Raw genomic sequence first — 23,664 nt, forward strand, 5'->3', positions numbered from 1 at the left:
TCACACATACCTATCATAATCGAGTTTTTATTCTGCCCACCACATCCATCAGCAACCAAACGAATTGTTTTAATGCCTTCCAAATTTGTAAAGCAAAGCTGGTGAAATACAGCAGATGCAATTTCGTTTGATCCTTTGGGTCTGTTGTTTTCCGTCCAATAGTATAAAAAAACATTTTCTTTGGTTAGAGATGAGTGCGAATTACCTACGACGAGACCAAAAAGATACAGATATATCTGCCGACTATAATAAGCTGCTTGGTCAGAAACTTTGGGTAGTGTCATATTTTTCTGACAGTCGAAAGACATTGTCAACAAATCTTCTCTTTCCTCTCTTAATAGGTCAAAAAATGCTTTTCCCCGCAACTTATGGATACGAAGTTTTGTCATTAGTTGAACCTTTTTTTCATCTTCTCTTTCAATTTTTAAAAGTTCCTTAATTTGAAGACATGTCGAGCAGACATCTGATGAAGGGGGTTTAAAACAAAGATTGAAGCATGTGTTGAAAACCATACGAAAAAAGCTTAACTTAGCTTGGTTGAGTTGATGGCTCTGATTGAAACCTTTCCACATTTTAGTAATGGAAAGATCGCCAGGTAGGTACTGTCGTTTTGCGGTTCTACTCCTACAATAATGCACTTCCATGGTTTTATAATTTTTTATAAACTTAATTATGAGTTCCTTCGTCTCTCTTAGCTTAGAGCTTTTGTGGTCACCACCACGTTTCTCCGAAGGAACTGATCCTGTTTTGAAATGATTATTGCAAATATTTCTTACTCGACTGGCTGTAACTCCAATAATATTTAAAAAAGTCTTCTGGCAAACTTTAACGGTATGCTTTTGTTTTGTTCTGACAACATAAGTTACAGAGAACTGTTTCCTTGGCCCATTCTTCAAATTGCGGTCCGAACGTTCAGGCTTTTGAATGTTGCAATAGCTTAAAATAAATGCATCCTGGGAAACTTTTGAGGGTATTGTATAAAAGCCATTTGAAAAATATAATGCATCTGCTGTTGTCAATTTTCTACATTTATAAGATCCACCTTTATGGTTGCATGTAGGCATTATTGGTAATTGTTTCCTTTTGTACCTACATGGTGAAGAAAATGAAAAACATGCTTTATTTTGCCTTAAAAGATTTACTTACCGCTCTACTTTAGCTAGCTGACGCTTTGTATTTTCTTTATTTATTTTTTTTTTGCGTGGATATGCTGTAAGAACAGGTGATTCGATCGATTCCATACTGACTTTTTATAAAATTGCATCCGCACTTAATAGCTTTATAGATCGAACTAAAAATAATTACTAAATCCATGCACAATATTTTGACAGTAATTGATTTTTGCACCAAAACTTGGAATACATATGTTTTGATTCAAAAAAAAAAAATTTTGAATTTACTCTGGAATAGAGCTACTTTGGTTCAAAACAGGAATAGAGTCGTTTTGATTCAAAAATGCCTACGGAATACGTTGTTTTTGATTCTAACCCTAGTATTCAAAACAAAATATCTTTGGAATAAGAACACTTTTGAAAGTTTCAATCACATTGAAAGATAGATTTCAAAAAAATGAAGAAAACTGCGTCGTTAACTTTGTTTTCTAGAAAAGTGGAATACGTTGCTTTTGATTTTAGGAGACACAATTGTAGTTCACCTTTTTTTAGAGGATTTTAGAGATTATGTTTTGTCCAGTTTGATTGATCACGAGGGGATCAAGCGTCAACACTATCAATAAACATAATTTAGTAATATTTGATATGATAGCAAATTTACGACCGTATGGAATGTTGGCATAGTGCTTAGGTGACTCTCAGTAAATTTATCAGCCCTATTCTGCTATCCGATAAGAATGAATATTTTGTTTAATTTTCCAGAGAAATTACTAAATTTGTAGTACAAAAGTTTAACATAATGAATTTCTTCCAAAAAAAATTTAAAACAGTCGCAAAAAGAAAGATTACAATTCAGTTTCCATTGGTTTAATAAATCAATTTATTTTATTTCTCTTTTTCGGGTTTCTTTTGGGAAAAAATTGATTGATTTTTTATTTTAAAAACAAAATAAAATGTCAGATTTGGTTATAACTTCAACACATTTTTCATCTGTCAGTTTGACTGATGTGTTATATGATATGTCCGATTGTGGAAATTGTTTTGAAAAAATTATATTTTAGCTGTCAGCTGTCAAACATTTGCCTTCCAACTAAAGCAACTTTCTTGGAAATTATCAATTCAAATCTGCTGATGTATGTCAAAATATCAGCTGAACTTACTTACTTACTTAAGGTCGCGCTACAGTCCTGTGTGAACTAGGGCCTCACCCAACAAACTTCTCCTTCTAGCTCGGTCCCTAGCTAGATGTCTCCAGTTTCGCGCTCCAAGTTGGGTGAGGTCATCTTCCACTTGTGCGCGCCACCTGATCCGCGGTCTTCCTCTACTGCGCTGTCCTGTGGATGTGGATTCGAAGACTTTCCGGGCCGGAGCATTGGTTTCCATGCGCTCTACGTGACCCAGCCATCTTAGTCGTTGGACTTTTACCCTTCTGGCTAAGTCTACCTCGCTGTACAGCCCGTACAGCTCGTCGTTCCATCTTCTCCTCCACTCCCCTTCGATGCATACGGGACCGTAGATCACACGAAGAACTTTTCTCTCGAAGCGACCCAAGGTGCTTTCATCCGCTTTTGTCATAGTCCATGCTTCTGCACCGTATAGCAGGACGGGGATTATAAGCGTCTTATATAGCAACGCTTTGGTCCCTCGAGAGAGGACTTTACCACTCAATTGCTTTCTTAATCCAAAGCAACAGCGGTTAACAAGAGTTATTCTGCGTTTGATCTCAGCGCTGGTGTTGTTTTCTGCGTTTACAGTGGAGCCTAGGTAAACGAAGTCCTTGACTACCTCAAAGTTACGTTTGTCGATGGTGACGTTTTGACCAAGACGTCGGTGTTGTATGTCCTTTCTTTACGACAGCATGTACTTTGCTTTGCCCTCATTAACCGGTAAACCCATTTTTGCCGCCTCTGCCTCAATACTCACAAAAACCCCATTCACATTACGCTGAGTTCTTCCGATTATGTAAATGTCATCAGCATATGTTAGTAATTGGACAGCCTTTTGAAAGGTAGTGCCTGTAGTGTTGACGTGTGAGCTCTGCACTATTCTTTCAAGCACGATGTAAAAAAAATCACATGACAGCGAATGGTCCTCCTGCACAAACGGACGAGTTTGACATAGATGCCAAAACTAGACATGGCTCTATACAGCTCGTCCCTGTAGATGCTGTCATATGCGGCCTTGAAATTGATGAAAAGATGTTGGGTGTCGATTTGGCGTTCTTGCGTTTTTTCCAGGATCTGCGTAATGTGAATATTTGATCAACTGTGGACTTTCCTGGTCTAAAACCACACTGATAAGGACCTATCAGGTTGTTGACGATGGGCTTTAGACGTTCACGTATTACGGCAGAGAAGATTTTATAGGCGATGTTAAGTAGACTTATTCCTCTATAGTTGGTGCAGTTTAAAGGGTCTCCTTTTTTCAGGATCGGGAAACAATACTGGGGTTCCATTCATCGGGCATGTTTTCTTCCGACCATATCTTACAGATAAGTTGGTGCATGCTCCTAACCAACTTATCTCCAGCTGCTTTAAACAGCTCGGAATTCAAGCCATCCGCTCCAGCGGCTTTATTAGACTTCAGCTTAGATATGGCAATCTTTACTTCTTCTAAGTCGGGAGGACGGGATTGTTGGCTTTCGTCGTCTATATTGAATAGATCATCCTGCCTGAAAGCGGAATTCAGTTCGTCGTCGCCGTTATACAGTCTGCAGAAGTGGTCCTTCCATATCCTCAGCATTGACTGCGGTTCCACTATGATGTTTTCACTTTACTCTTTGCAGCCTTCGGTTCTAGGTTTATGTACCTGTGAATTTCGTTTCAGCTGTTCATAAAACTTTCCTCATTCCTGCTTCTATCTTCGACCGCACGCTTCACATGCCTTCTCTTTTTCCTTCTGAAAAGTCGGCGTTCCTCTCACCTCTCCTGCTCATAGAGCTCACGAGCAGCTCTCGTAATTTTATGCAGCGCCGCTTTGCGTTCCTGTTGTTTGGCTGCATTTGCCTGCCGACATTCCTCATCAAACCAGGAGTTCCTTGTTGGTGGCTGCTTGAAACCCAGCACATCAGAGTCGGCTTTTTTGATTGCATCTTGGCAATGTTGCCACTGGTTTTCGATACATTGTGTTGGCGGCAGAGAACTTCGAGAGAGGTTACTGGTAACTCGGTTGGAAAAGGATTTGGCGATCTCTGGTGATTGTAGCCGTTCGACGTTGTACCTTCTCCCAGCACCTCCCTGTTTTGCCTTTGATCTGAAAATCCGAAGTGCTACCTTGGCTACAACGAGGTAGTGGGCCGAGTCGATGTTAGCTCCTCGGAAAGTTCGTACATCCGTAATGCTGGAAGCGTGTCTGGCGTCGATCGCAATATTGTCAATCTGATTGACGGTAGATTGATCTGGAGAAGTCCAAGTTCCTTTGTGGATGTTGAGGTTTGGAAAACGCGTACTGTCTACCATGACGTTTCGCCCCGCAGCAAAATCTATGAGCCTGAATCCGTTGTAGGAAGTGTTGGCCTGCAGTCTGTTTTTCCCGATTATTTCACCAAAGATGTCTTCCCTTCCAAGCTTGGTATTAAAATCGCCCAGGGAAATTTTAATATCGTAGCTAGGACACTGCTCATATGTTTTGTCTAGGAGCTCGAAGAACATATCTTTGGTGTTGTCGTCTTTCTCTTCTGTGGGGGCGTGCGCGCATATCAGGCTAATGTTGCCGAATTTAGCCTTGATGCGTATGGTCATGAGGCGCTCATTGATGCACCTATAGCTCAAGACTTCTTGCCTAAGTCTGGCTCCAATGACGAATCCGCATCCAAATAAGCGCTGTTGGTTTTCGTGGTAGCAGTCATCATGTAAATATCGTAGTTTTTCATCCTCTTTTTGCCCGGCCCATCCCATCGTATTTCCTGGATGGCGGTGATATCTGCTTTATAGCGGTCTAGGGCCTCCGCTAATTCTTCGGCCACACGTGGTCTGACATTCCACGTGCATATCCGAAGTTCGTTGTCCTTTATTCGTTTGCGATGGTTGTCAACAGTAAATCCGTCCGTATCCGAGGCTTGTTGGTGCTTCGCAACTATGAAAGCTTTTACGTGGCCAGGAAGTCACCCCGACGGCACAACCCCCAACCTGGAGGGCTAGATCCTAGGTATAACTTCAAGAAAGGGGAGCCAGATAAACCGCTCCTTACAGACCTGGGCTCCGAATAAGTCGAAGAAGCCCTATAAGATGTTCACTAAGCAGTTCAACCTTACTGGAATTGTAGACGCCACCGTTGATTCCATCTCGAGAATTCGTCCGCTGCCGCCTGGATAAGCAGAGGTGCCTTAGTGGAAACACCTCTCCCCCTCTCTCGTTTGCTGCCCCAACAACTTTACACTGGGGTTGGAACCCAATCTCCAGTTGAGGTACTAGGCAGCCGATGTTCAGGGGAGGTGAGAGTAGGAGTTGATATACAGAGGTGGGTTTTGAGAAAAACCTGTGGACGCTTGTGTCCTCTTGAATGCACATGTCTACCATTTCAACATCTGATGATTTATGTATTTAGTGCACAACTTTAAAGTTTAGTGTAAAATAGTTCCTTGAAGTATTGAAAAGGGAGCAAGGGTCTGGCAAGCTATGGAAGAGGATTATGTTTGTAGACAATAATTTAAAATTAATAACATTTGAAAAAATTGACATTTGAGTGAATGCTATCTGAACCTGCCCATTATCTTTAGCGTCAAACATTGTATTGTATATTTTTCCGATTGATTTTAAGTGGACAAAATTATAAAATCCGATTTTTTCATGTTTTCTTGAGTCAAATTCCAACGTTATAAGCTTTAAAAATATTCTTACAATGATGTGTCATGCAATATCATAACATTTTTTTAAAATAAAATCGTTGGTGAATTTTGTGCCAATCACAATTTTCCCTTCTGTTTCAATTAAAGATAATTTTTATTTTATTCCAACTGAAATTACAGTTAAAAAAGAAAAACAAACAATCGCTTTTGTTCGAAATCAAAATATTTGTTCTTTTTACTGCAAACAAAAAAAAGTTCAATGCCATTACTACGCGCCCGATAAAAAAGTAAGACAAATCTAGGCCAAGTCTTACTGCGAAATATGTATGCGAAGATATTGCCTTAAAAATAAGATCATTTCTATAAATATTTTTTAATAAACTTATCCAAAAGTATGTATAGACGCCTGTGTAATGCAACAACGTCTTTCCCGAGAAATTGTAGTGTACGAATGTGGCAAGTAGAATATCTTTGAAGACAGAACGATGCGTCATTTCAATTGGCCTCTAGAACAGAATATACTATTTTCAAGTGGATTGGTTGTGGCTTGTGAATTCACCTGTCATAACACCAAATCTGACACATGCGTCCCGTTATGGTTACAATAACTTTTCCACACATACACACAACCAAAGAGTAATGGATATTTACTCATACAAATTAATTCATTATTATCAGTAGCTTTTTGATATCTAAGTTTTCAAAGCTGATAAGGAGTTATATTGTTTTTTGTGTTGTGCTATCAGTAGTGCAAATGTGGTGCTGCCATCTGATAAGTGTAAGAGTATCAAAATATGTACATCTGATAAGCTGTCACTACACCTTTCATTTAAAGAGCTTCCAGTGACAATAGGAGAGAGAGAAAAGAACTTAAAATACGAGTTGACTTTTGTTCTTCAATTCATTAGAAAAGAGTGTAATTTGATCTAAGTTAAGGCACTAATCAATTTGATATTGAAGATCGTAGTCGGTTAATAACAATAAATACTTTTTATATTTACAAGTTTTTGGATGTGAACTATCAAAATCGTCTCAAAACTATGAACAATAGTAACTACATTTCTGTTTGATAATAATTCTTATCTAAGTTACGCAGTGTTGTACATAAGTTTTTCGAAACCAGACTGACTGTAGAGATATTTTGGTTACGTTTGTGGCAGTTATATCGGACAGGTGTGAAGTTAAGTGCGCGCGCGTCTTTTACGTGCCTAAATTGTGTGACTCACAATTAATTTTTTAGGTTTAAACGACTTATTTCGAAACGACCCGAATACACAATTCGAAACAATGGATTTGTCAAGAACGTATTCAAGCTTTTCAATGATCCAAACTGTGGCAAGATGGGCTGGAGTTCTTGGTGCGGTTCGTATAATGTTCTAATTTTTGTTGTTCATGTTTTCTAAAAACAAATTGCAAATCTCGTAAATTGTTGACACGTGTAAAAATATCATATTAAATATTTCCTAACACTCAAAATAAGTCGTTGAAACTTATCAAATATTCTTTGGTTTACAAGAATGTTTGGTTTGATTTATGTGTCATTCTTGTTACTATCTTCAAAACTATGTCAAGTTGTGTTGAACAACTCCATTAAAGATAATCAAAAATTTCTGAAGAGACTATTTTCAATCCACTCAATAATTGTTTTGAAAAGTTTACCCCTACTCAAGCGAAAATTTTTAGTGCGAATTCTTAGGCATTGAGTCAGTATTTTTGTGTTTTTTGTATTACAAATAGTCTTGGTTTATGTTTTTAAGTGTACACTTAAGATTTTTTACTTTAGAGATTTTCCAAGAAATATTTCAATCATAATTTTATTTTATTGATTGTTAAACAATTGTTTCGTCATTTGGGACTTGACATTTATAGTGAACATATGTACAGTGAACCAAAAACAAAGTTGTACAGTTGATTTTCTTATGAGTTAATTGCAATAAAAAAAACAAAATACTTACCAAAAATAGGGATTTTTTTTTAAATCCAGATTAAGTAAAACACATTTTTTTTAATAAATTATTTTAATAAATAAAAGATGCTGGGATGCGACCATCCCGTCTGTCGATTTGTCTTTCTTAAAAGTTTGTCTATATGTACTCGTATCAATTTTTACCAAATTTGCGTACTATTTTTTGTAGATTTTATTTTTTTATGAAAAAAGGGATTGTTGGATTTTTATATAAAAAATACTGAATATCGAAATATTTTTAAGTTTTGAAAAGCTATTTGAGTCGAAAATCAATTTTTACCAACTTTTGTTATTTTTTTTTAGGTTTTTAATTTTTTGTACAAAAACTGTCAATTCGATTTTTTTCAAAATTTTACTGAATGTTGAAAACAATATTTCTTATGAGATAAAATTAGTTTGGAGCCAATACCTACAACTTTTGAAAAGATATTTAAGACGAAAACCGATTTTTTTTACTTTTTTGTAAGAAAAACTGTGCATTCGATTTTTCTCAAAATTTGTCCTAATGTTGAAAACAATATTTCCTATAAGTAAAAATTAGCTAGAAGCTATTATCTCAAATTTTTGAAAAGATATTTGAGTCGAAAATCATTTTTCACCACCTTTTTTTAATTTGCTTCGGTTTTTTATTTTTTGTTAAAAAACTGTCAATTCGATTTTTTTTAAATTTTACTGAATGCTTAAAACAATATTTTTTGAAAGATAAAAGTTAATTAAAGCCAATGTCTCAAAATTTTGAATAAATATTTGAGTCGAAAACCAACTGTTAGCAACTTTTATTAATTTTTTTTTAGATTTTTTTTTTTTATAAAAAAAACTGTCAATTCAATTTTTCTCAAAATTTTATCAGAAGTCAAAAACATTATTTTTCGTTGCACAAAATTGTTTTAGAGATGAAATCATATTTTAGTCGTAAAATTTTGGAGGTGACAATTTTTTTTTCAGTTTTATTGATTTATAAAAAAACCGTTAAATTGAGTTTTTCCAAAAAATATACTTGTTTGGTACACCGTTACAATATATTATTTAAAATATTTAAGCTTAAAAAATGTTCACCTTTTTTCAAACTGCTATTGTAAGAAAACCACCCACGCAATTTTCTTGCGAGCCCTTTCTGAAATCGATACCTCTTCTGGTTCTTGAGCTACGGACGACGAAAAAAACGTCACGAACGTACGTACACACGCACGCACAGACATCTTTCTAAAAATCTTTTATTTCGACTCTAGGGACATTGAAACGTCGAGAAATGTCAAAATTTTCAATTTGACAAATCGGACCCATTACAATAACTTCCTATGGGAAGTTAATAAAACAAAACGGCTTTCAATATCAACGTGATAATATATTTAACTAAACTTCTAATAACAAACTAAAATATTTTATTCATAATAACAGAAAATAAGTATTATCGATTTTTTACCGCTAGCTTTGTCACAGTAAATCCGTTTTTTAAATATATGGCTGTTCGTAAAAATAGCAGTGCATGACAAAGTACTAGATCTATTACGTAAGAAGTAAGAAAAACTGTAATAAGTTATATAAAAGTATAGAAATATTGTGAGCTTACAAATAGTTCTTAGGTGGCACCGAGTCTACTAAAACCTGACACCTCTCGACTGGTATTGCGTTCCTCGAATCACGCACTGCTTCCCACAACTTTTTCGAATTCTTTGGTTTTGCTTTATGAACCGCGTTCTTAACATCCCTCCACAAATTTGCGATGGGGTTAAGGTCGGGGGATTGATCGGGCCACTCCATAACGGATAACTCCTTCTGCGCAAACCATGATTTTGCCTTTTTTGACGTATGCTTTTGGTCATAGTGTTGTTGGTATACCCAAACCAACGTCATTTTCTCTTCAACATAGGGTAACATAACCTCCTCGAGAATTTTCAAATACTCGGTTGCATCTCTTATACCCCCCATTGGGATTAATAGGCCCGACCCCGTAATATGAAAAGCAAGCCCATTTCATAACTTTTCCTCCACCATGCTTCACTGTTTTATAGTATACCGTGGATCGTATGCTGCATTTTAGAGTCTTCTCACATATTCTCGACGACTCTTTGACCCAAAAAGTACGACTTTGCATTCACCGTTCCACAAAACATTTCCCATTTCTTTTTTGCACAATCTCTATGCGCTTTAACAAACTCAATTCTCTTCACAACATGCCTTTTCTTCAATAATGGTGCCTTGCGTGGACTTTGGGCTGGTAACTTCGCTTATAAAATACGTGACAGCGCTAACAGACAGTTGAAGTAAATTTTGTATTTTCCTAGAGCTTATGGAAGGGTTCTGTTTCGCTAACTGAACAATTTTTCTGCCAGTTCTTTCAGTAGTCATCCGTTTTGGGCCTCGTATTTTCGGTTTATTTTGCCATTTTTGCTGAGGAGCCTAGGATGTCTTGAATATTTTTGTAGGTTTTTCCCTCCAAACTGAGTTTTCGAATAAGTTTTCGAATTTCTTCGGTTCAGTTTTCTATATGCAAGTATGTTACAAATACTTAAAACTTTATATACTAAAATATTTATTTACCGAAAATTTAAAAAAAAAAAATTGAATTTTTAACACTTTTTAAGTATAAAATCAAAATCACTGCTATTTTTATGAACACTCTATATCCTTGTAAAAACCGTCCCTTCACTATCAACGAGGAATAAATTGGGTCATTGTCATGAACGAAACTAAAATTATCTCCGAGGTCCAATTTTGATGCATTAAGTACTTCTTAAATTATTTTTCAAGATGTTCAGGTGATGGAACTTATTCATTGTTCCTTCCACTAATTGAAAATTTTTAACTCCATTTTCTCCCATTGCACCCCACGCCGTAACGCTGCCACCGCCATGTTTTACTGTGCAATTTACATTCTTAGGATCTAACGCTGTACCCCTTTTTCTCCAAACAAACGTCGCGTCGCCTATCGGATCCAAAAATGTTGAATTGTAATTCGTCGGTATAAATAACGGAATTCCATAACTCTATCGCCTTATTTATATATTCTCTAGCAAATTGTAGGATCTTCTTTACATTTATGGCGGATACAAGTGGTTTGCTTCAAGGCGTAAAACCTATTAACTCTTCCGAATGTAAAAAAATGTCTTACCGTCTGTGGATGAACTTGGACAGTTTTGTTTCTATTGAGGTGTTCCGATTTTTCCACTGCCGACATTTTGGGGTTAATTTGTACAATTCTTACTATACGCCTCTTGGTTTGTTTAGTATACATTTTTCTCGGTCTCCCATTTCCACTTGGTCTTGTTAAAAATCTGTTTTTTTTTTGTAAGAATTAATAACGTACTGAACTGTGGAATGTGGCTTTTTCACAATATCAGCGATTTGTCTTAGACTTTTCTTTTCGTCTCAAAACTTAACAATAAATTCCATTCCATACCATTTTTTTCAATTTCTCTTATAAATTTTTAACAAATTATTACTTTTGCAACATGAAAACAACTAAACCTGTCAAAAAAAGATTATCTGATAAAGCCTACTGGATAACGGTTCTATACAGTAATGTAACTACAAAGTGTACAAGTTTTTTTTGGTTTCATACAACAGACTTTATTCATTGAATTTTTTTTATTAAAATAATTTATTTAAAAAAATGTGTTTTACTTAAGGCCCAACTATAAAGGCCCAACTATAGTAGGCATAAGCTAGCATATGCGCGCATAAGTAAACGTGCGAATACAAAGAATCTCAATACAAGTGAACATAATGGAGCCTAGCTCCGTTTCGTTCATTTTTTCTCAGTTTCGTTAACTTAAGCAAACTTAAGCAAGAGCGATCCCAGTCGCTCGCCGCATAAGTGAAATCTGACATTTAGATACGTGATCAAAATTGCATTATGGCTATGCAGTAATTTCGCTAACTTAAGTGAATTATCGTTGGGTTTTTGACATAAGCTTATGTTTGCTTATGCCTATTATAGTTGAGCCTTAATAGGCATAAGCAAACATAAGCTTATGTCAAAAACCCAACGAAAATTCATTTAAGTTTGTGAAATTACTGCGGATAGCCATAATGCAATTTTGCTCAAGTATCTACATGTCAGATTTTACTTATGCGCCGAGGGACTGGGTTCGCTCTTACTTAAGTTAACGAAACTGAGAAAAATTGAACGAAACAGTGCTAGACTCCATTATGTTAACTCGTATTGAAGGTCCAACTATAATAGGCATAAGCAAACATAAGCTTTGCAAAGTTAATGAGGCTAGCCATAATGCAATTTTGCTCACGTATCTATTAGTTAGGCCTTGAGATTCTTTGTATTCGCACGTTTACTTATGCGCGCATATGCTAGCTTATGACTATTATAGTTGAGCCTTTAATCTGGAGGTCAAAAAATTCCCTATTTTTGGTAAGTATTTTTTTTTTTTTTTTTATCGCAATTTACTCCATAGATAATTCCATTTTAACAAAAGAAAATCTACTGTACAACTTTTGTTTTGGTTCACTGTATGTAGAAAATGAAAGATGAAACTGTGCTTCCAAATACAAAAAATGGATTATTTGACTTTTATTTGTCATAGTTTTTAAAATATTGTTTTAAAATATTGTTTTTAATATTGAAAGTTGTCACTAAACATTCTTACATATTTGGAATCGAACAAAATTTTTTACACATGAACTTTTTAATGGAGTATTGTATTTTCATAGAATAGCCGTTGTATCCATTCGGGTACAAAAAAATAGTCATTTCATTTTCAAGTAGCCGTTATGCCGAAACGTAATGAGTTTTTTGACAGTTTTGTTTTGTTTCGCTCACGCAAATTGTGCTTTACAACTTCGCTTACAAAAAATAACTGCAGCAAATCCCGTTACTTTCTAGTTTGCTTTCTTTTGCTTCGTATTAGTCAGTTTTGCGTGATTTCAGTAGGCTAGTCATCATTTGTCAGTGTCAAAGGAAATTCTCATTTTAATTGAAAGCAATATAACTGAATTTAGAACGTTAATGGCTTTTGTTTTCATTTTGTTAATAAGTTTTATTGAAAAAAAATTCTTTTGATAGCATTCGGTAAGTAATAAAAGTATTGTATTCGCTTGGGTACAATGGCTAGTTAAGCACACATATTTTCTAGATAATTACTCACATTGATATGAAATTTCAAAGCATCAAACCAGCAAGTTTTTACGGCAGAAACTTTCAGAGTTTAGGACGTGCCTTAGACTTCGTTGAAACGTCTTCAAGCCATAGCAATTTAGACATTGTGTTACTTCCACCAAAACCAGATTATAATACGGATGTGGAGGAGGGTGATGCTGAAGATCTTGTTGCTGGCACCATGCCGCAAGTTGTTCCAGGTGAAGTAAAGGTGTTTTGTAGCAGTGACAGTGAAGATGATTTACCGCTTCAAGAGCTACGGCGCAGAATTCAAACCGCAAATCGTTGTGAAAATTTTCCAAAATGGTCCAAAAAACCATATGCAGTTGAAATGCCAAAAAGCAGTTTTTTTTCGGGACAAAAAGTAAACTTGGTAACTATTACTAGATGGAAAGTCGGAACTTGAAGCTTTGGAAACTTTATTTGATGAAGAAGTTAATTTGATTGTTGAGCAGTCTCGCCTTTATGCAGTCTAATGCCCACAATTTTTCATTCACCGAACACGATTTGAAAGTCTTTTTGGGTATCTTGCTTTACAGCGGCTACCACTCTATACCAAGAGAGAATATGTACTGTCAAACAGATGAAGACACTCGGGTACCATTTGTTGCTAACAATATGTCCCTAACCAGATTCAAGGAAATCAAAAAATATCTCCACCTTGCTGACAATAATAATATGGTTCTTACCGACAAAATGGCAAAAATAAGGCTTCTAGCAACCCTTCTAAATGAAAAATTTTACCAGTTTGGATATATACACGAAAAACTTTCATTTGACGAGTCGATGGTAAAATACTATGGAAGTCACTATTGGAAGCAATTCATTAGAGGCAAACCTGTACGATTTGGCTTTAAAAATTGGATGCTGACGAGCAGTTGTGGTTATTTGTACCAATTCGAAACCTATTGTGGATCTAAAAACGTCACTATGGCAAAACAGCAAATGCCGCTCGGATCCAGAGTTGTTGTTGATTTTTTGGACAAAGTAACCCATCCTTCAGATCACATTGTATCGTTTGATAATTTTTTTACGTCACATGACGTCAGTTGAGCTATTGGGACTGTATGCGAGTGTAGAACAAAAAAATGTCCGCTGAAATCGAATGCAGAGTTCAAAAAAGAAAATAGAGGATTCTATGATCACAGAATGACAACAGCGCTGTGAGTGTGGGCTCAAACTTTGGAGGTATCGAACCGATGCATTCAGTCAACCGATGGTGCTCGAAGGAAAAAGCAAAAGTAAATGTAAAGCAGCCGAAAATGATCGCAGAGTACAACTCAGGGATGGGAGGCGTTGACCTTCATGATCAAGCCATCAATAATTACCGAATGAAATTTTGTGGCAAAAAGTGGTGGTGGCCACTTTTTATAGTAATGATGAATTCTGTGATGGTCAATGCCTGGAAGTTGCATAAAATGGTCTACAACAGCAACATAGACCTATTGCAGGTTCATCGTGCTATTGTTCGTCACTACTTGCAAAATTATACACAGCGTCATCCAAGCGATCGGTAGTTCCCTCTGTAGCATTTTTTAGTGGAAACCATTTTCCGAAGCGAATAGCTAAACAACTACGCTGTCAACAATGTTATAACCGAATAAGATGGACTTGCGAAGGATTGTTTCATTGTATTTTTCATTAAAATAAAAGAAATGAACCTTAAAAGTTTTTGTTTTAAAGAAATTCGGCTCTTAATGGGTTAATAATTTAACAAGTGTCAGTGTAGCTGTCAAAATTGAATGTAAATTTGTTTAAAATTAGTGCAGTAAATTATGTTGATGTTAACGATGGTTTATTTGACTTACATCCGTCAAACAAATGTCAATTTATTTTCTCAATAGACATTAAAATTAGAGACAATCATTGTTTTGACAAGTGCAAATCAGAAATAAACTGATTTTCATATACATATACACATATTCAACTCATAAATTGATTTATTTTAACAATAAATTTTAAATTCTTAAATTTTTGCTTTATTCCGTTACTGATTTTTTAATTGTTGTATTGTTGAAGTAGTTTAAAAAAGAACAGTTTTTGATTGTTTTGCAAATTGTTTGTCAAACATTGAATTTTACTTATTAATAATTGTTTGATTAAAAACCGCATGATTTTTTAAATATTTTTTTTTAATAGATTCAATCAGTGACATGGATTATTTTATCGATAATTACAATTTTATTGTATCTCTGTATCTTTGATCTGGATGAATTAGTTAGTTATGGATCAATTACGAAATTTGTTCTCTATGAGATGTACTTTAGAGGCAGTTGTGAATTGGATCCAAGTCCTGATATTAATTTCACCCAATTGAAAAGCGTGAAAACCGTTTTAAACTCAACCCAGATACTTATTTGGGCTTGTGTTTATTTGGCTGTTTCTTTGGTTTGGTTTACAAGCTCGTGTTTACTTTCTACTCGTAAGTATTTTTAATTTTTAAATACAAAATAATTCTCCTTTTTTTATTTAAAAATACTTGCAAGTGACTCAAAAGTTGTCATCCGATTTGTTGAAGTTTACTTGTCAAAATAGAATTGACACTTTCCGCCATTTGCAATAATGATATGATCTTCCAACAAAGCGATGACATTTGTGTCACTTTGTGTTTAAACGTCAATTTACATTTTGTCGATGCTTTTTTTTGACAGAATAATAAGAATTTACTATAATTTTATTTGACAGATGTTAAGAAACGTAACATAAATGTTAGCATAGCAGTTTTATGCACTTGGGCAAGTGCTGCACTTATAACTTGCTGCATGGATTTGGCTCTGGGAATTATGTTTGGTATTGATTTTGGTCGATATCAACGGAAAGCATATCAATATAGCATGTCAAGCTCTCAACCTGGACCTGTAAATACTGACATCAATATAGCACAGATACTTGCAGCTGAATATTCAGCTATTTTCATGATGTTAATTTCGATGAAAGGATTCGTTTTATGGTTGATTAATTTTGGTTTGATGATTTATGTATTTATTGGAGCATATGTTGCAAGAGACCTTGTGGTAAGTTTAGAAACTTTATTAAATCAATAAACATTTCTTTAATTTAATGAATTTTTTTTTATTATTTAGCATGACTTTATCAATCATACTTTCAATAACAGTCACACCTCACCTATTCACGCTTTTGAACCGAAGTAAGTTATCCAAATGTTTGATAAATAGTTACGTAATTTTATGACAATTTGTATTACAGAGATGAAACTGGTTTTGATAATGCAGCTTTTGTTGTAGAACCACGGCAGCACAATAAACCAGTTGAATTGAACGAAGAATCAATTAAACGAGCTGCTCGCATGTCTACGGATAATCTTCAAGAGAGACGCTTCCGTAATATTGACAGTTTTGAGCAATATCCTCCAGTGAAAGTACCACAGTTACCATTGCAACAGCAGCCACACCAACAATTCGCTCAAACTAATAGCTTTGAGCCAACACTCCCAGCACCTGATTATACTCCGCCAATGCCGAGATCAAATCAAAACGGTCAAGTTCGGAATTCAAGATACCAATAGCCACCATGGCGAACAAATCCTGATTTTTTTCAATAATTTTAATTTTATTTGTATTTCATTTCTCTGCCATGTAGGGCTGAGCTGACGTATGTACATCACAGAATTCTAAGACTATTTTACATTATGTATTTTTTTTCTTAATTTCATTTATAAATAACACAAACTTTAGACAGATAAATAATTTAATAAAAATTACCAACAAATCTATTATGAGATTCAATAACGCTACTGCAATATTGTTGATTATAATACAAAATTGAACTTATAAATATTATTTACTTTATTTGCGCCTGTTTACTATTTTTCTCGAATGCTTTGCATTGTTTTTATTTGTTCAAACTGATAAGACCAGCCGAGAGCCCCCAGCAGAGATTTTTTGTTCCGTAATAGCGTCAGATAGTCATAGAGGTTATCTAAAAATGAAAAACACCATCAATGACAGTATCTATGACATGGATTTGGAATGAATTGATTTTGTTTACGTAAATTGTATTGGTAAATATTGTTCGTATGCTTGAAACTGGCTGGAAAAAACCCAGAACTAATCGTTAAATACTTAATAGTTTGTCAAATTTGATCGTTGTTTGTAAAACAATCGATTTCAATTTGACACAAATCTTAACGAGACATTTATCTCACGAATTTGATAAAGAAAGTCGAACTTCAAAACTTATAAACTAAGAATAATCAATTTTGACATTTAAAACAAAACTTCCATAAATATTCTTTTATTTCCATAAATATTTCTTGGGGCGTTCATCCAAACGTGTGGCAGAAAATTGTACTATTCTGAAAAGAGGACATTTATATCGTTACAGGACTAAATGTAATCGTTAATAATCAAATGCCAGTTTTGACATTTCTACCATAGAAAAGGTGTCATTATTAATCCATCCACAACTTATTCATGGGTTTCTGTAATCGGAATAAATATAATCTTACCATCCGTTGTATAAAAGTAATCATTAAAAATGCTAAAAATCACAAAAACGTTTCAGACAGTAAAGCAGCATTCACATGAGCGCGACCAACGAACGACGAATGACTTACAAAATGTGAGTTTATATACGTTTGAAGACATATTTTAACACAAATTCTTAACAAAACGATAGCAATATAGTTTATATTTGATTTATGATACATACTTTTACTTTTCAATATAATATATGATTAAATTTAAGAAAACAAATTTATTCGTCGCGAAAAAAATTATAGTTGATACGAACTTTCAAACTTTATTCGCGTTCCACATAATCCACACTCGCAACGAATAAAATAATCGCGCGTACTTAACCTAAAAAATCATTCTTATTTTGGTTTCGGTGGTGAATGGTGTTCGGCTGTGGCTTCATTCGCGACGAATTAAAAACTCTCATGTGAAAGAAACGTCAAAATCGACGAATATTCGTTCATTCGTTGGTCGTTGGTCGTGCTCATGTGAATAGTACTTAAGGGTTTAGTCAAACAGAAAGCGGGACGTGTCTTTCCTGTTTTCTATAAAAATAAACGTTTTTGTTTAAACAGAACGCGATCAAGTTAAGCGCTTACAAATAGAACGCGATGGACATATTAAAATTACAGCTTTTTACAAGGAACGCGACGGTCAAACGTCAAAACAGAAACAACAAAAAAACAGTGATTTTTTCAATGTAGTCATAGGTGATTCGTATTAGAAAAATTAATAAGTAAGTTTCAATTTTAAAAATGTTAAAAGTATGTTTTTTGTTCGTTTAGCAATGCAGTCTACACTCAACAGTTTAGGGAATCCGGTCATCTTTTCTTGGGCTTCTTAAAGGAAAAAGATCTCACTAATGTAGATGTACAATCGTCGAGCCAATCAGATCAAAATAAAGTAAACCATTTTTTTACTCGAGTTTTTCAATAAATAATTTATTGAAATCCAGTTTTTGGAGTAAATTGCTTTCAATGATCAGGAGAGAAACATCGATAGGCGGTTTTGTCCCATCGTGGTTCAAATGACTTTTTTTATAATTTTTATTTTTGAAAATGAGCGATCTCCAGTGCAATTTGTTACCATCAAAACCAAATACATCTCAATGCAATTTCGAGGTTTGGGAATGTAGGCCTGAAATTTTGATTTTCGAGAACTTGGTAATAAAATAGTAACGGCGATTGATCTGTTCCATAGTCCTTTTCCTTTTTGTATGAGGCAATCAAAGACACAAATTGAACCAACTCATTACCAAGACTAGGCTCTAAATCATCCAAATACACTTTCACCAATGACTCTTTTGCAGCGTGCAATTTTTCAGCATCCATCTCCTCGATGTGATTCAAGAATCTAAATCTCTAATCTAATCTAATCTCTAATCTACAGCTTCAGAGGCGTGCAATCTTTCAGTAAGATAAACGGATAGCTGGTCAATCACTGGGATGAAGGCGGATACTTTGTATTTTTCCATGGGTGACAGATTTGCGTCTTGTGCTTTCACGTAATCGAGCGGATTCAACCTCACATTTCTCGTTCTCGTGCGGGTGCGTGATTGTACATATTCATCAGTATGGGATATGTTTTTGGCTGCTTCCTCCTATTTATCAAAATTATTTTGTTTGGATTCCACGAATGATTTCAATCTTGTTTGTAGCGTTGAATCGCTCCAAGATATCGTTACAAAATGTTGAAAATAAAGCGGTTTCGAGACCACTCACCTTCTGTAGAAGGTACGTTGCTTCATTCCTCACTATGTCTTTTTGGTCTTTATTGAAAGATATGCTGGTTAGAGCTTCTTCGATTTCCGAATAGCCGTTGACTAAGGCTTTCCTAGCTTCAGCCCGACAAGACCAATGAGTGTCGCTGAGCTTTTTCAAGACTAAAAACTGGCCGCTTTTCTTCTCCGATAATTTTTCAATCAGAATTCGGTGCCACTCTGTACTGGCTTTGATCGCAAATTTTGAAGTTCTGTGGAACCTTTTTTCGCCCAATATTCGATCATTTAATTTGTTATCTTAGCAGGTAATTTTCGAGATTACAAACTCCTCCGAGGTTGCGGGCAAGTACCACCCCACTCAGCCATTAAACGATTGGGGTACTCCCTCAAGTTGGGTAGTGAGTTGGAACTGCGTCTACTTAAAATAGAGTACTAGAGTGCTATATAATAATTGTAATAGAATATCATCTTCTTTTAAGCTTCTTCTTTATCATTTAACCTCTGGCAGACACTTTGTCTTTCGCGATATTGGTTGCACGATGTGTTGTAGTATTTGGGAGGACGGCGGCGAAACGTCGTACTCTGGACAGGCTCCGTAGGCTCTATCCAGGAGGTCGTAGAAATTCTCCTTGCTAGACTCCTCAGCATCATCGGTAGGGTCGTGTGTTCATATTATACTTATGTTCTGTAATGTGGCCTTGATGCGGATCACAGCCAGGCGATCATTTATTGGTTTGAAATCCATGGCTTTCGATCTCAGCCGATTTCCCACGACCCACGATCCGCAATATCTGCCTTATACTGCGAGAGGACAGATTCAAGTTTCTTAGTCGCACCTGGAGTGTAGAGGGTTCTTACATTCTAGGTACAAACTCTCAATGCGTAGTCCGTTGTCGTTCCGGGTCTGATTACCATAAGAGTGGGTTCATTATCCGAGGCTGGTATCTCTCCCATAACTTTCAAGTTTTTCACTGTGGAGGGGTTGTTAGCCCCTCGCACTAACCTCCAATTGATAAAGTGCGTAGGAAAAGTTGCAGCATAAGCCCCCAGATCCTTCAACACCCCACCACCAGAAAAAGATGTTTACTAGTTTGAATTTGACACTAAAATTTTCCGAAGTATCTATTGTGGGGGCCCCCGTTTGTAAAGGATACCCCGGTTGCCCTCCCCTCAATTCGGCCCTAAAGCCAAGAGAACGCTAAGAGCTGACTTCATTAGCTTCGTTCAATCTCAGACAAATAGGGTATCCGGATACCTTTTTGTTAGTGTTTTACGTGTAAAATAACAGCTGATCAAAAACAGCTGAGATGTCAAAAAAGGAATCCAAAGGTATCCAAGAATTTCTGGGGTATGTAGGTATCTGACAGAACAACTGATTCAACACATGGTTGAATATTAAGAAACTTGGAAACAAAAAGATACAAAATGTTAGTTAAAGTTGTATTTGAGGATGTTCTGTACATAATAGACGATGAAGAAGCTTTTTGCCTTCGAATTTTAGAAGGTAATTATGATCTATTTTTTTAAAACTTCCAATTGAGCTAAGAGGAAATTTAACATAGATTGCAGATAAATGCTATCTATTGTTTATTAAATTGTTACGCACCTATCAATTCATCATCGTCCGACTTATCAGTTGAATTATCCATTAAATGTTTTATCTTACAACAATTTTGACTTCGAAGCTTAAATGTTTCTCTGCTTTTTGTGAACAGCTGAAAGTTTTTTTTTTTTTAATTTTTGACAGCTATCCAACTCTTTCAACAAGGTATCAAAAAATCCACCTATCCAACACGTGATTGAACACAGCCATTGAAACTAAACTTTTCTTTTTGTAGAATGTTATTTATTATTGCAGGCTTAGTTTATTTGGCTTATTTTACAGTTTAAGCATAGCCAAAAACATTTACGAATATTCTGTAGTGTATCAAAAGTCTTCTTAAAAACTATTTCTTGACGAATTTACTTACATTTTGGATAGCCTCAAAAAGCTGCGAAAGGAATTCTTTTTCTGCAGTCCATTTCAAGTCTAAATCATCAAAAACTTTCGAAAAATTGCTTATATTAGGACGTTTTTAACTTGATAACAATTCATCAAAACATTTATATAATTAATTTCTAATGTAAGTGACCTTTTTTGTATCAAAATTTACAAACAGCGACAAAAGTTCATCATGATAACGTAAATATTAAATATTTTAATCATAATATTGAATCAAGACTGATTATTTTCTTCCCTACATCATCAACTTTTTATCTCTACTGTGTCTGTCACTTTGTGTTATTGTGTGTTGTGCTGTTAACTACTACTGTCACTGTTCCTGCGACCAACCACGAAGTTGAAAGCAACCTTTCGTCTTTATACAATTTTTTCATTTCTATATTTATTGATAACCTTTTGGATTGTGGTGTCAATTGAATTCGTTTTTACTTTTATATTCGCTATTCTGATTCGAAACAAATTTCAATTTCTATCTTATCAATAAATTACTTTTCTTGCTGTGTTTCAAGATTTTTTGCAAAAGCAACAAATTCATTCGATCTCGAACTATCAAAGTTGACAGACGACGACGACGACTACGAAGAGAAGACGGTGTCGGTGTTTTTAAGAAAAGTGTAAAAATATTCTTGCCAAATTATGTCCATAACCGCAAAAGTTTTTCGGGGTGGCATGCGAATTGCCAGTGGTGTTTCTAGAATCAGATATACCACCAATCAGCAGTTGAGGTGTTTAAGTTTAACCAGTGTGAGAGCTGCAGGTATAAATTAAAATTTTATTTCATAAATTATGTAAAATTAAAAATATATTCGATGACATTATGAACATAGTAGAAAAACCTATTCACAGTGCGAGTGTTGGGAAATTTGTAGTATTTACTGTCAACTATTGTGAATAAAATAAAATTTGACATTTATCCAGTGGTTTGTGTCTCTGATAAAGAATGGATACAGTATGAACCAAAAGTGTGTTAAAATATGAGAGAAATATTAATTTATTTTTAAGAATGATATCGGTTTTTATTTTTAACTGAAAGATCAAGTGAATACCTCATTTTTTTAAATAAAATATTAATATCATTAAGCTTTTGAATATAAATTTCAGTTATTTCAAAACTTAAACTACTAGAATTATTGCAAAATGTCAAATTTGAGTTGTTTCACAAATGAAGCTTTATCCTTTTCAGAACGTCTGTACACCGACAAACACGAATGGGTAACAATTGAAAATAAAGTGGGCACAGTTGGTATTTCAAATTATGCTCAAGAAGCTCTAGGAGATGTTGTCTACGCCCAACTGCCTGATCCAGGCACAGAACTCACCCTACATCAAGAATGTGGAGCCTTAGAAAGTGTTAAAGCAGCAAGTGAAGTTTATTCACCAGTTTCTGGAACGGTTGTGGAGAAAAACACCCAAGTAGAAGAATCACCAGCGTTGATCAACACAAATTGTTTCGATAAAGGTTAAACCCTGTTGCTTACTTGAATTTGTTCCTTATTTATAAATCCTAATTTTTTCTCTACAGGTTGGTTATTTAAAGTTGCTATCGCTGATCCTAAGGAGTTGGAGAAGCTTATGAATGAAAAACAGTATGAAGAGTTTTTGAAGGCAGACGAACATTGATTTATATAAGTTCCCTTAAATTATTTATATTAAGTATGTACACCTAATTTTTATTTTGTTTGTTGCTGTAACTAATTATGTTTTAAGAAAAGTTATTGGAGATTTTTTTTCTTTTTAAAATTGAATATGTACAAAAATAAACTTGAGTTATCAGTTGTAAATAGATTTTTTGTTATAATTTGTTTCTTTTTTTATTGTATTGAAAAAGTAAGGCGTATTATAAGATGACACATAAACTGACCCCATAAGAAGAAGACAGCCACCACGTGACTTTGAAAATCTTGGATTTTGAGTTCTTATCACATTTTTTTCTAGCCAATTTCGACGGCATCAGACACTCTTGACGTGATATGGACTTATAATTATTATTTGTACGCTCATTGATTATTTTTTTTTTAAATATTTTGAATAAAAGTAAATTGCTTTTGTCTCTTATTGATTGGATTTTGTCTCTTTTTTTGAAATCTAACTTGAAGCCAAATTTTCGATACGGTATGTTGGCAGAAATTACCTGGAGTAAGATCGTCTAAGGCAATAGTTGATAGCAGACCATTGCTCTATCTTCATTTTACTGTCATAAGAACGTATATTTTTTGGCTCTCATCTACGATATTCTTAGGGATAAGGTAGCACTTGCAGAAACTTAGGACATTTGTTGAAAAATTTTGTCTAAAGAATTTATTTATATAAATAAGAATTAAAATTTCCTTGTAAATGGATGCCCTTGCCTTATAAACATTCAACTATGAATTATCAGGGTCGTCCTTAGACTTTTGGGGGCCCTGGGCTTTTAAGATCTCTATGTGAACCTTAACATACATTCAATTTATTCCAGTGATGGGTAGAAGCAGAAAAAAAGTTGTAAATTTT

At 34.9% G+C, this 23,664-nt stretch overlaps 2 protein-coding genes across 2 annotated transcripts; both read left to right on the forward strand.

Moving 5' to 3' along the window:
- Nucleotides 1-6,736: 6,736 nt before the first annotated feature.
- Nucleotides 6,737-16,786, forward strand: LOC129947090 (uncharacterized). Its single transcript, XM_056057525.1, has 5 exons — nt 6,737-7,260; nt 15,117-15,399; nt 15,663-15,991; nt 16,061-16,125; nt 16,185-16,786. The coding sequence occupies exons 1-5, from the start codon at nt 7,186-7,188 to the stop codon at nt 16,501-16,503; spliced, it is 1,071 nt and encodes a 356-aa protein (XP_055913500.1). The 5' UTR covers nt 6,737-7,185; the 3' UTR covers nt 16,504-16,786.
- Nucleotides 16,787-21,488: 4,702 nt separating this feature from the next.
- Nucleotides 21,489-22,959, forward strand: LOC129947091 (glycine cleavage system H protein, mitochondrial). The gene is made up of 3 exons (XM_056057526.1): nt 21,489-21,931; nt 22,358-22,633; nt 22,697-22,959. The coding sequence occupies exons 1-3, from the start codon at nt 21,811-21,813 to the stop codon at nt 22,792-22,794; spliced, it is 495 nt and encodes a 164-aa protein (XP_055913501.1). The 5' UTR covers nt 21,489-21,810; the 3' UTR covers nt 22,795-22,959.
- Nucleotides 22,960-23,664: the final 705 nt, after the last annotated feature.

This window comes from Eupeodes corollae, chromosome 2 (genome assembly GCF_945859685.1).
Source record: "Eupeodes corollae chromosome 2, idEupCoro1.1, whole genome shotgun sequence".
NCBI classification, from domain to species: Eukaryota; Metazoa; Arthropoda; class Insecta; order Diptera; family Syrphidae; genus Eupeodes; species Eupeodes corollae.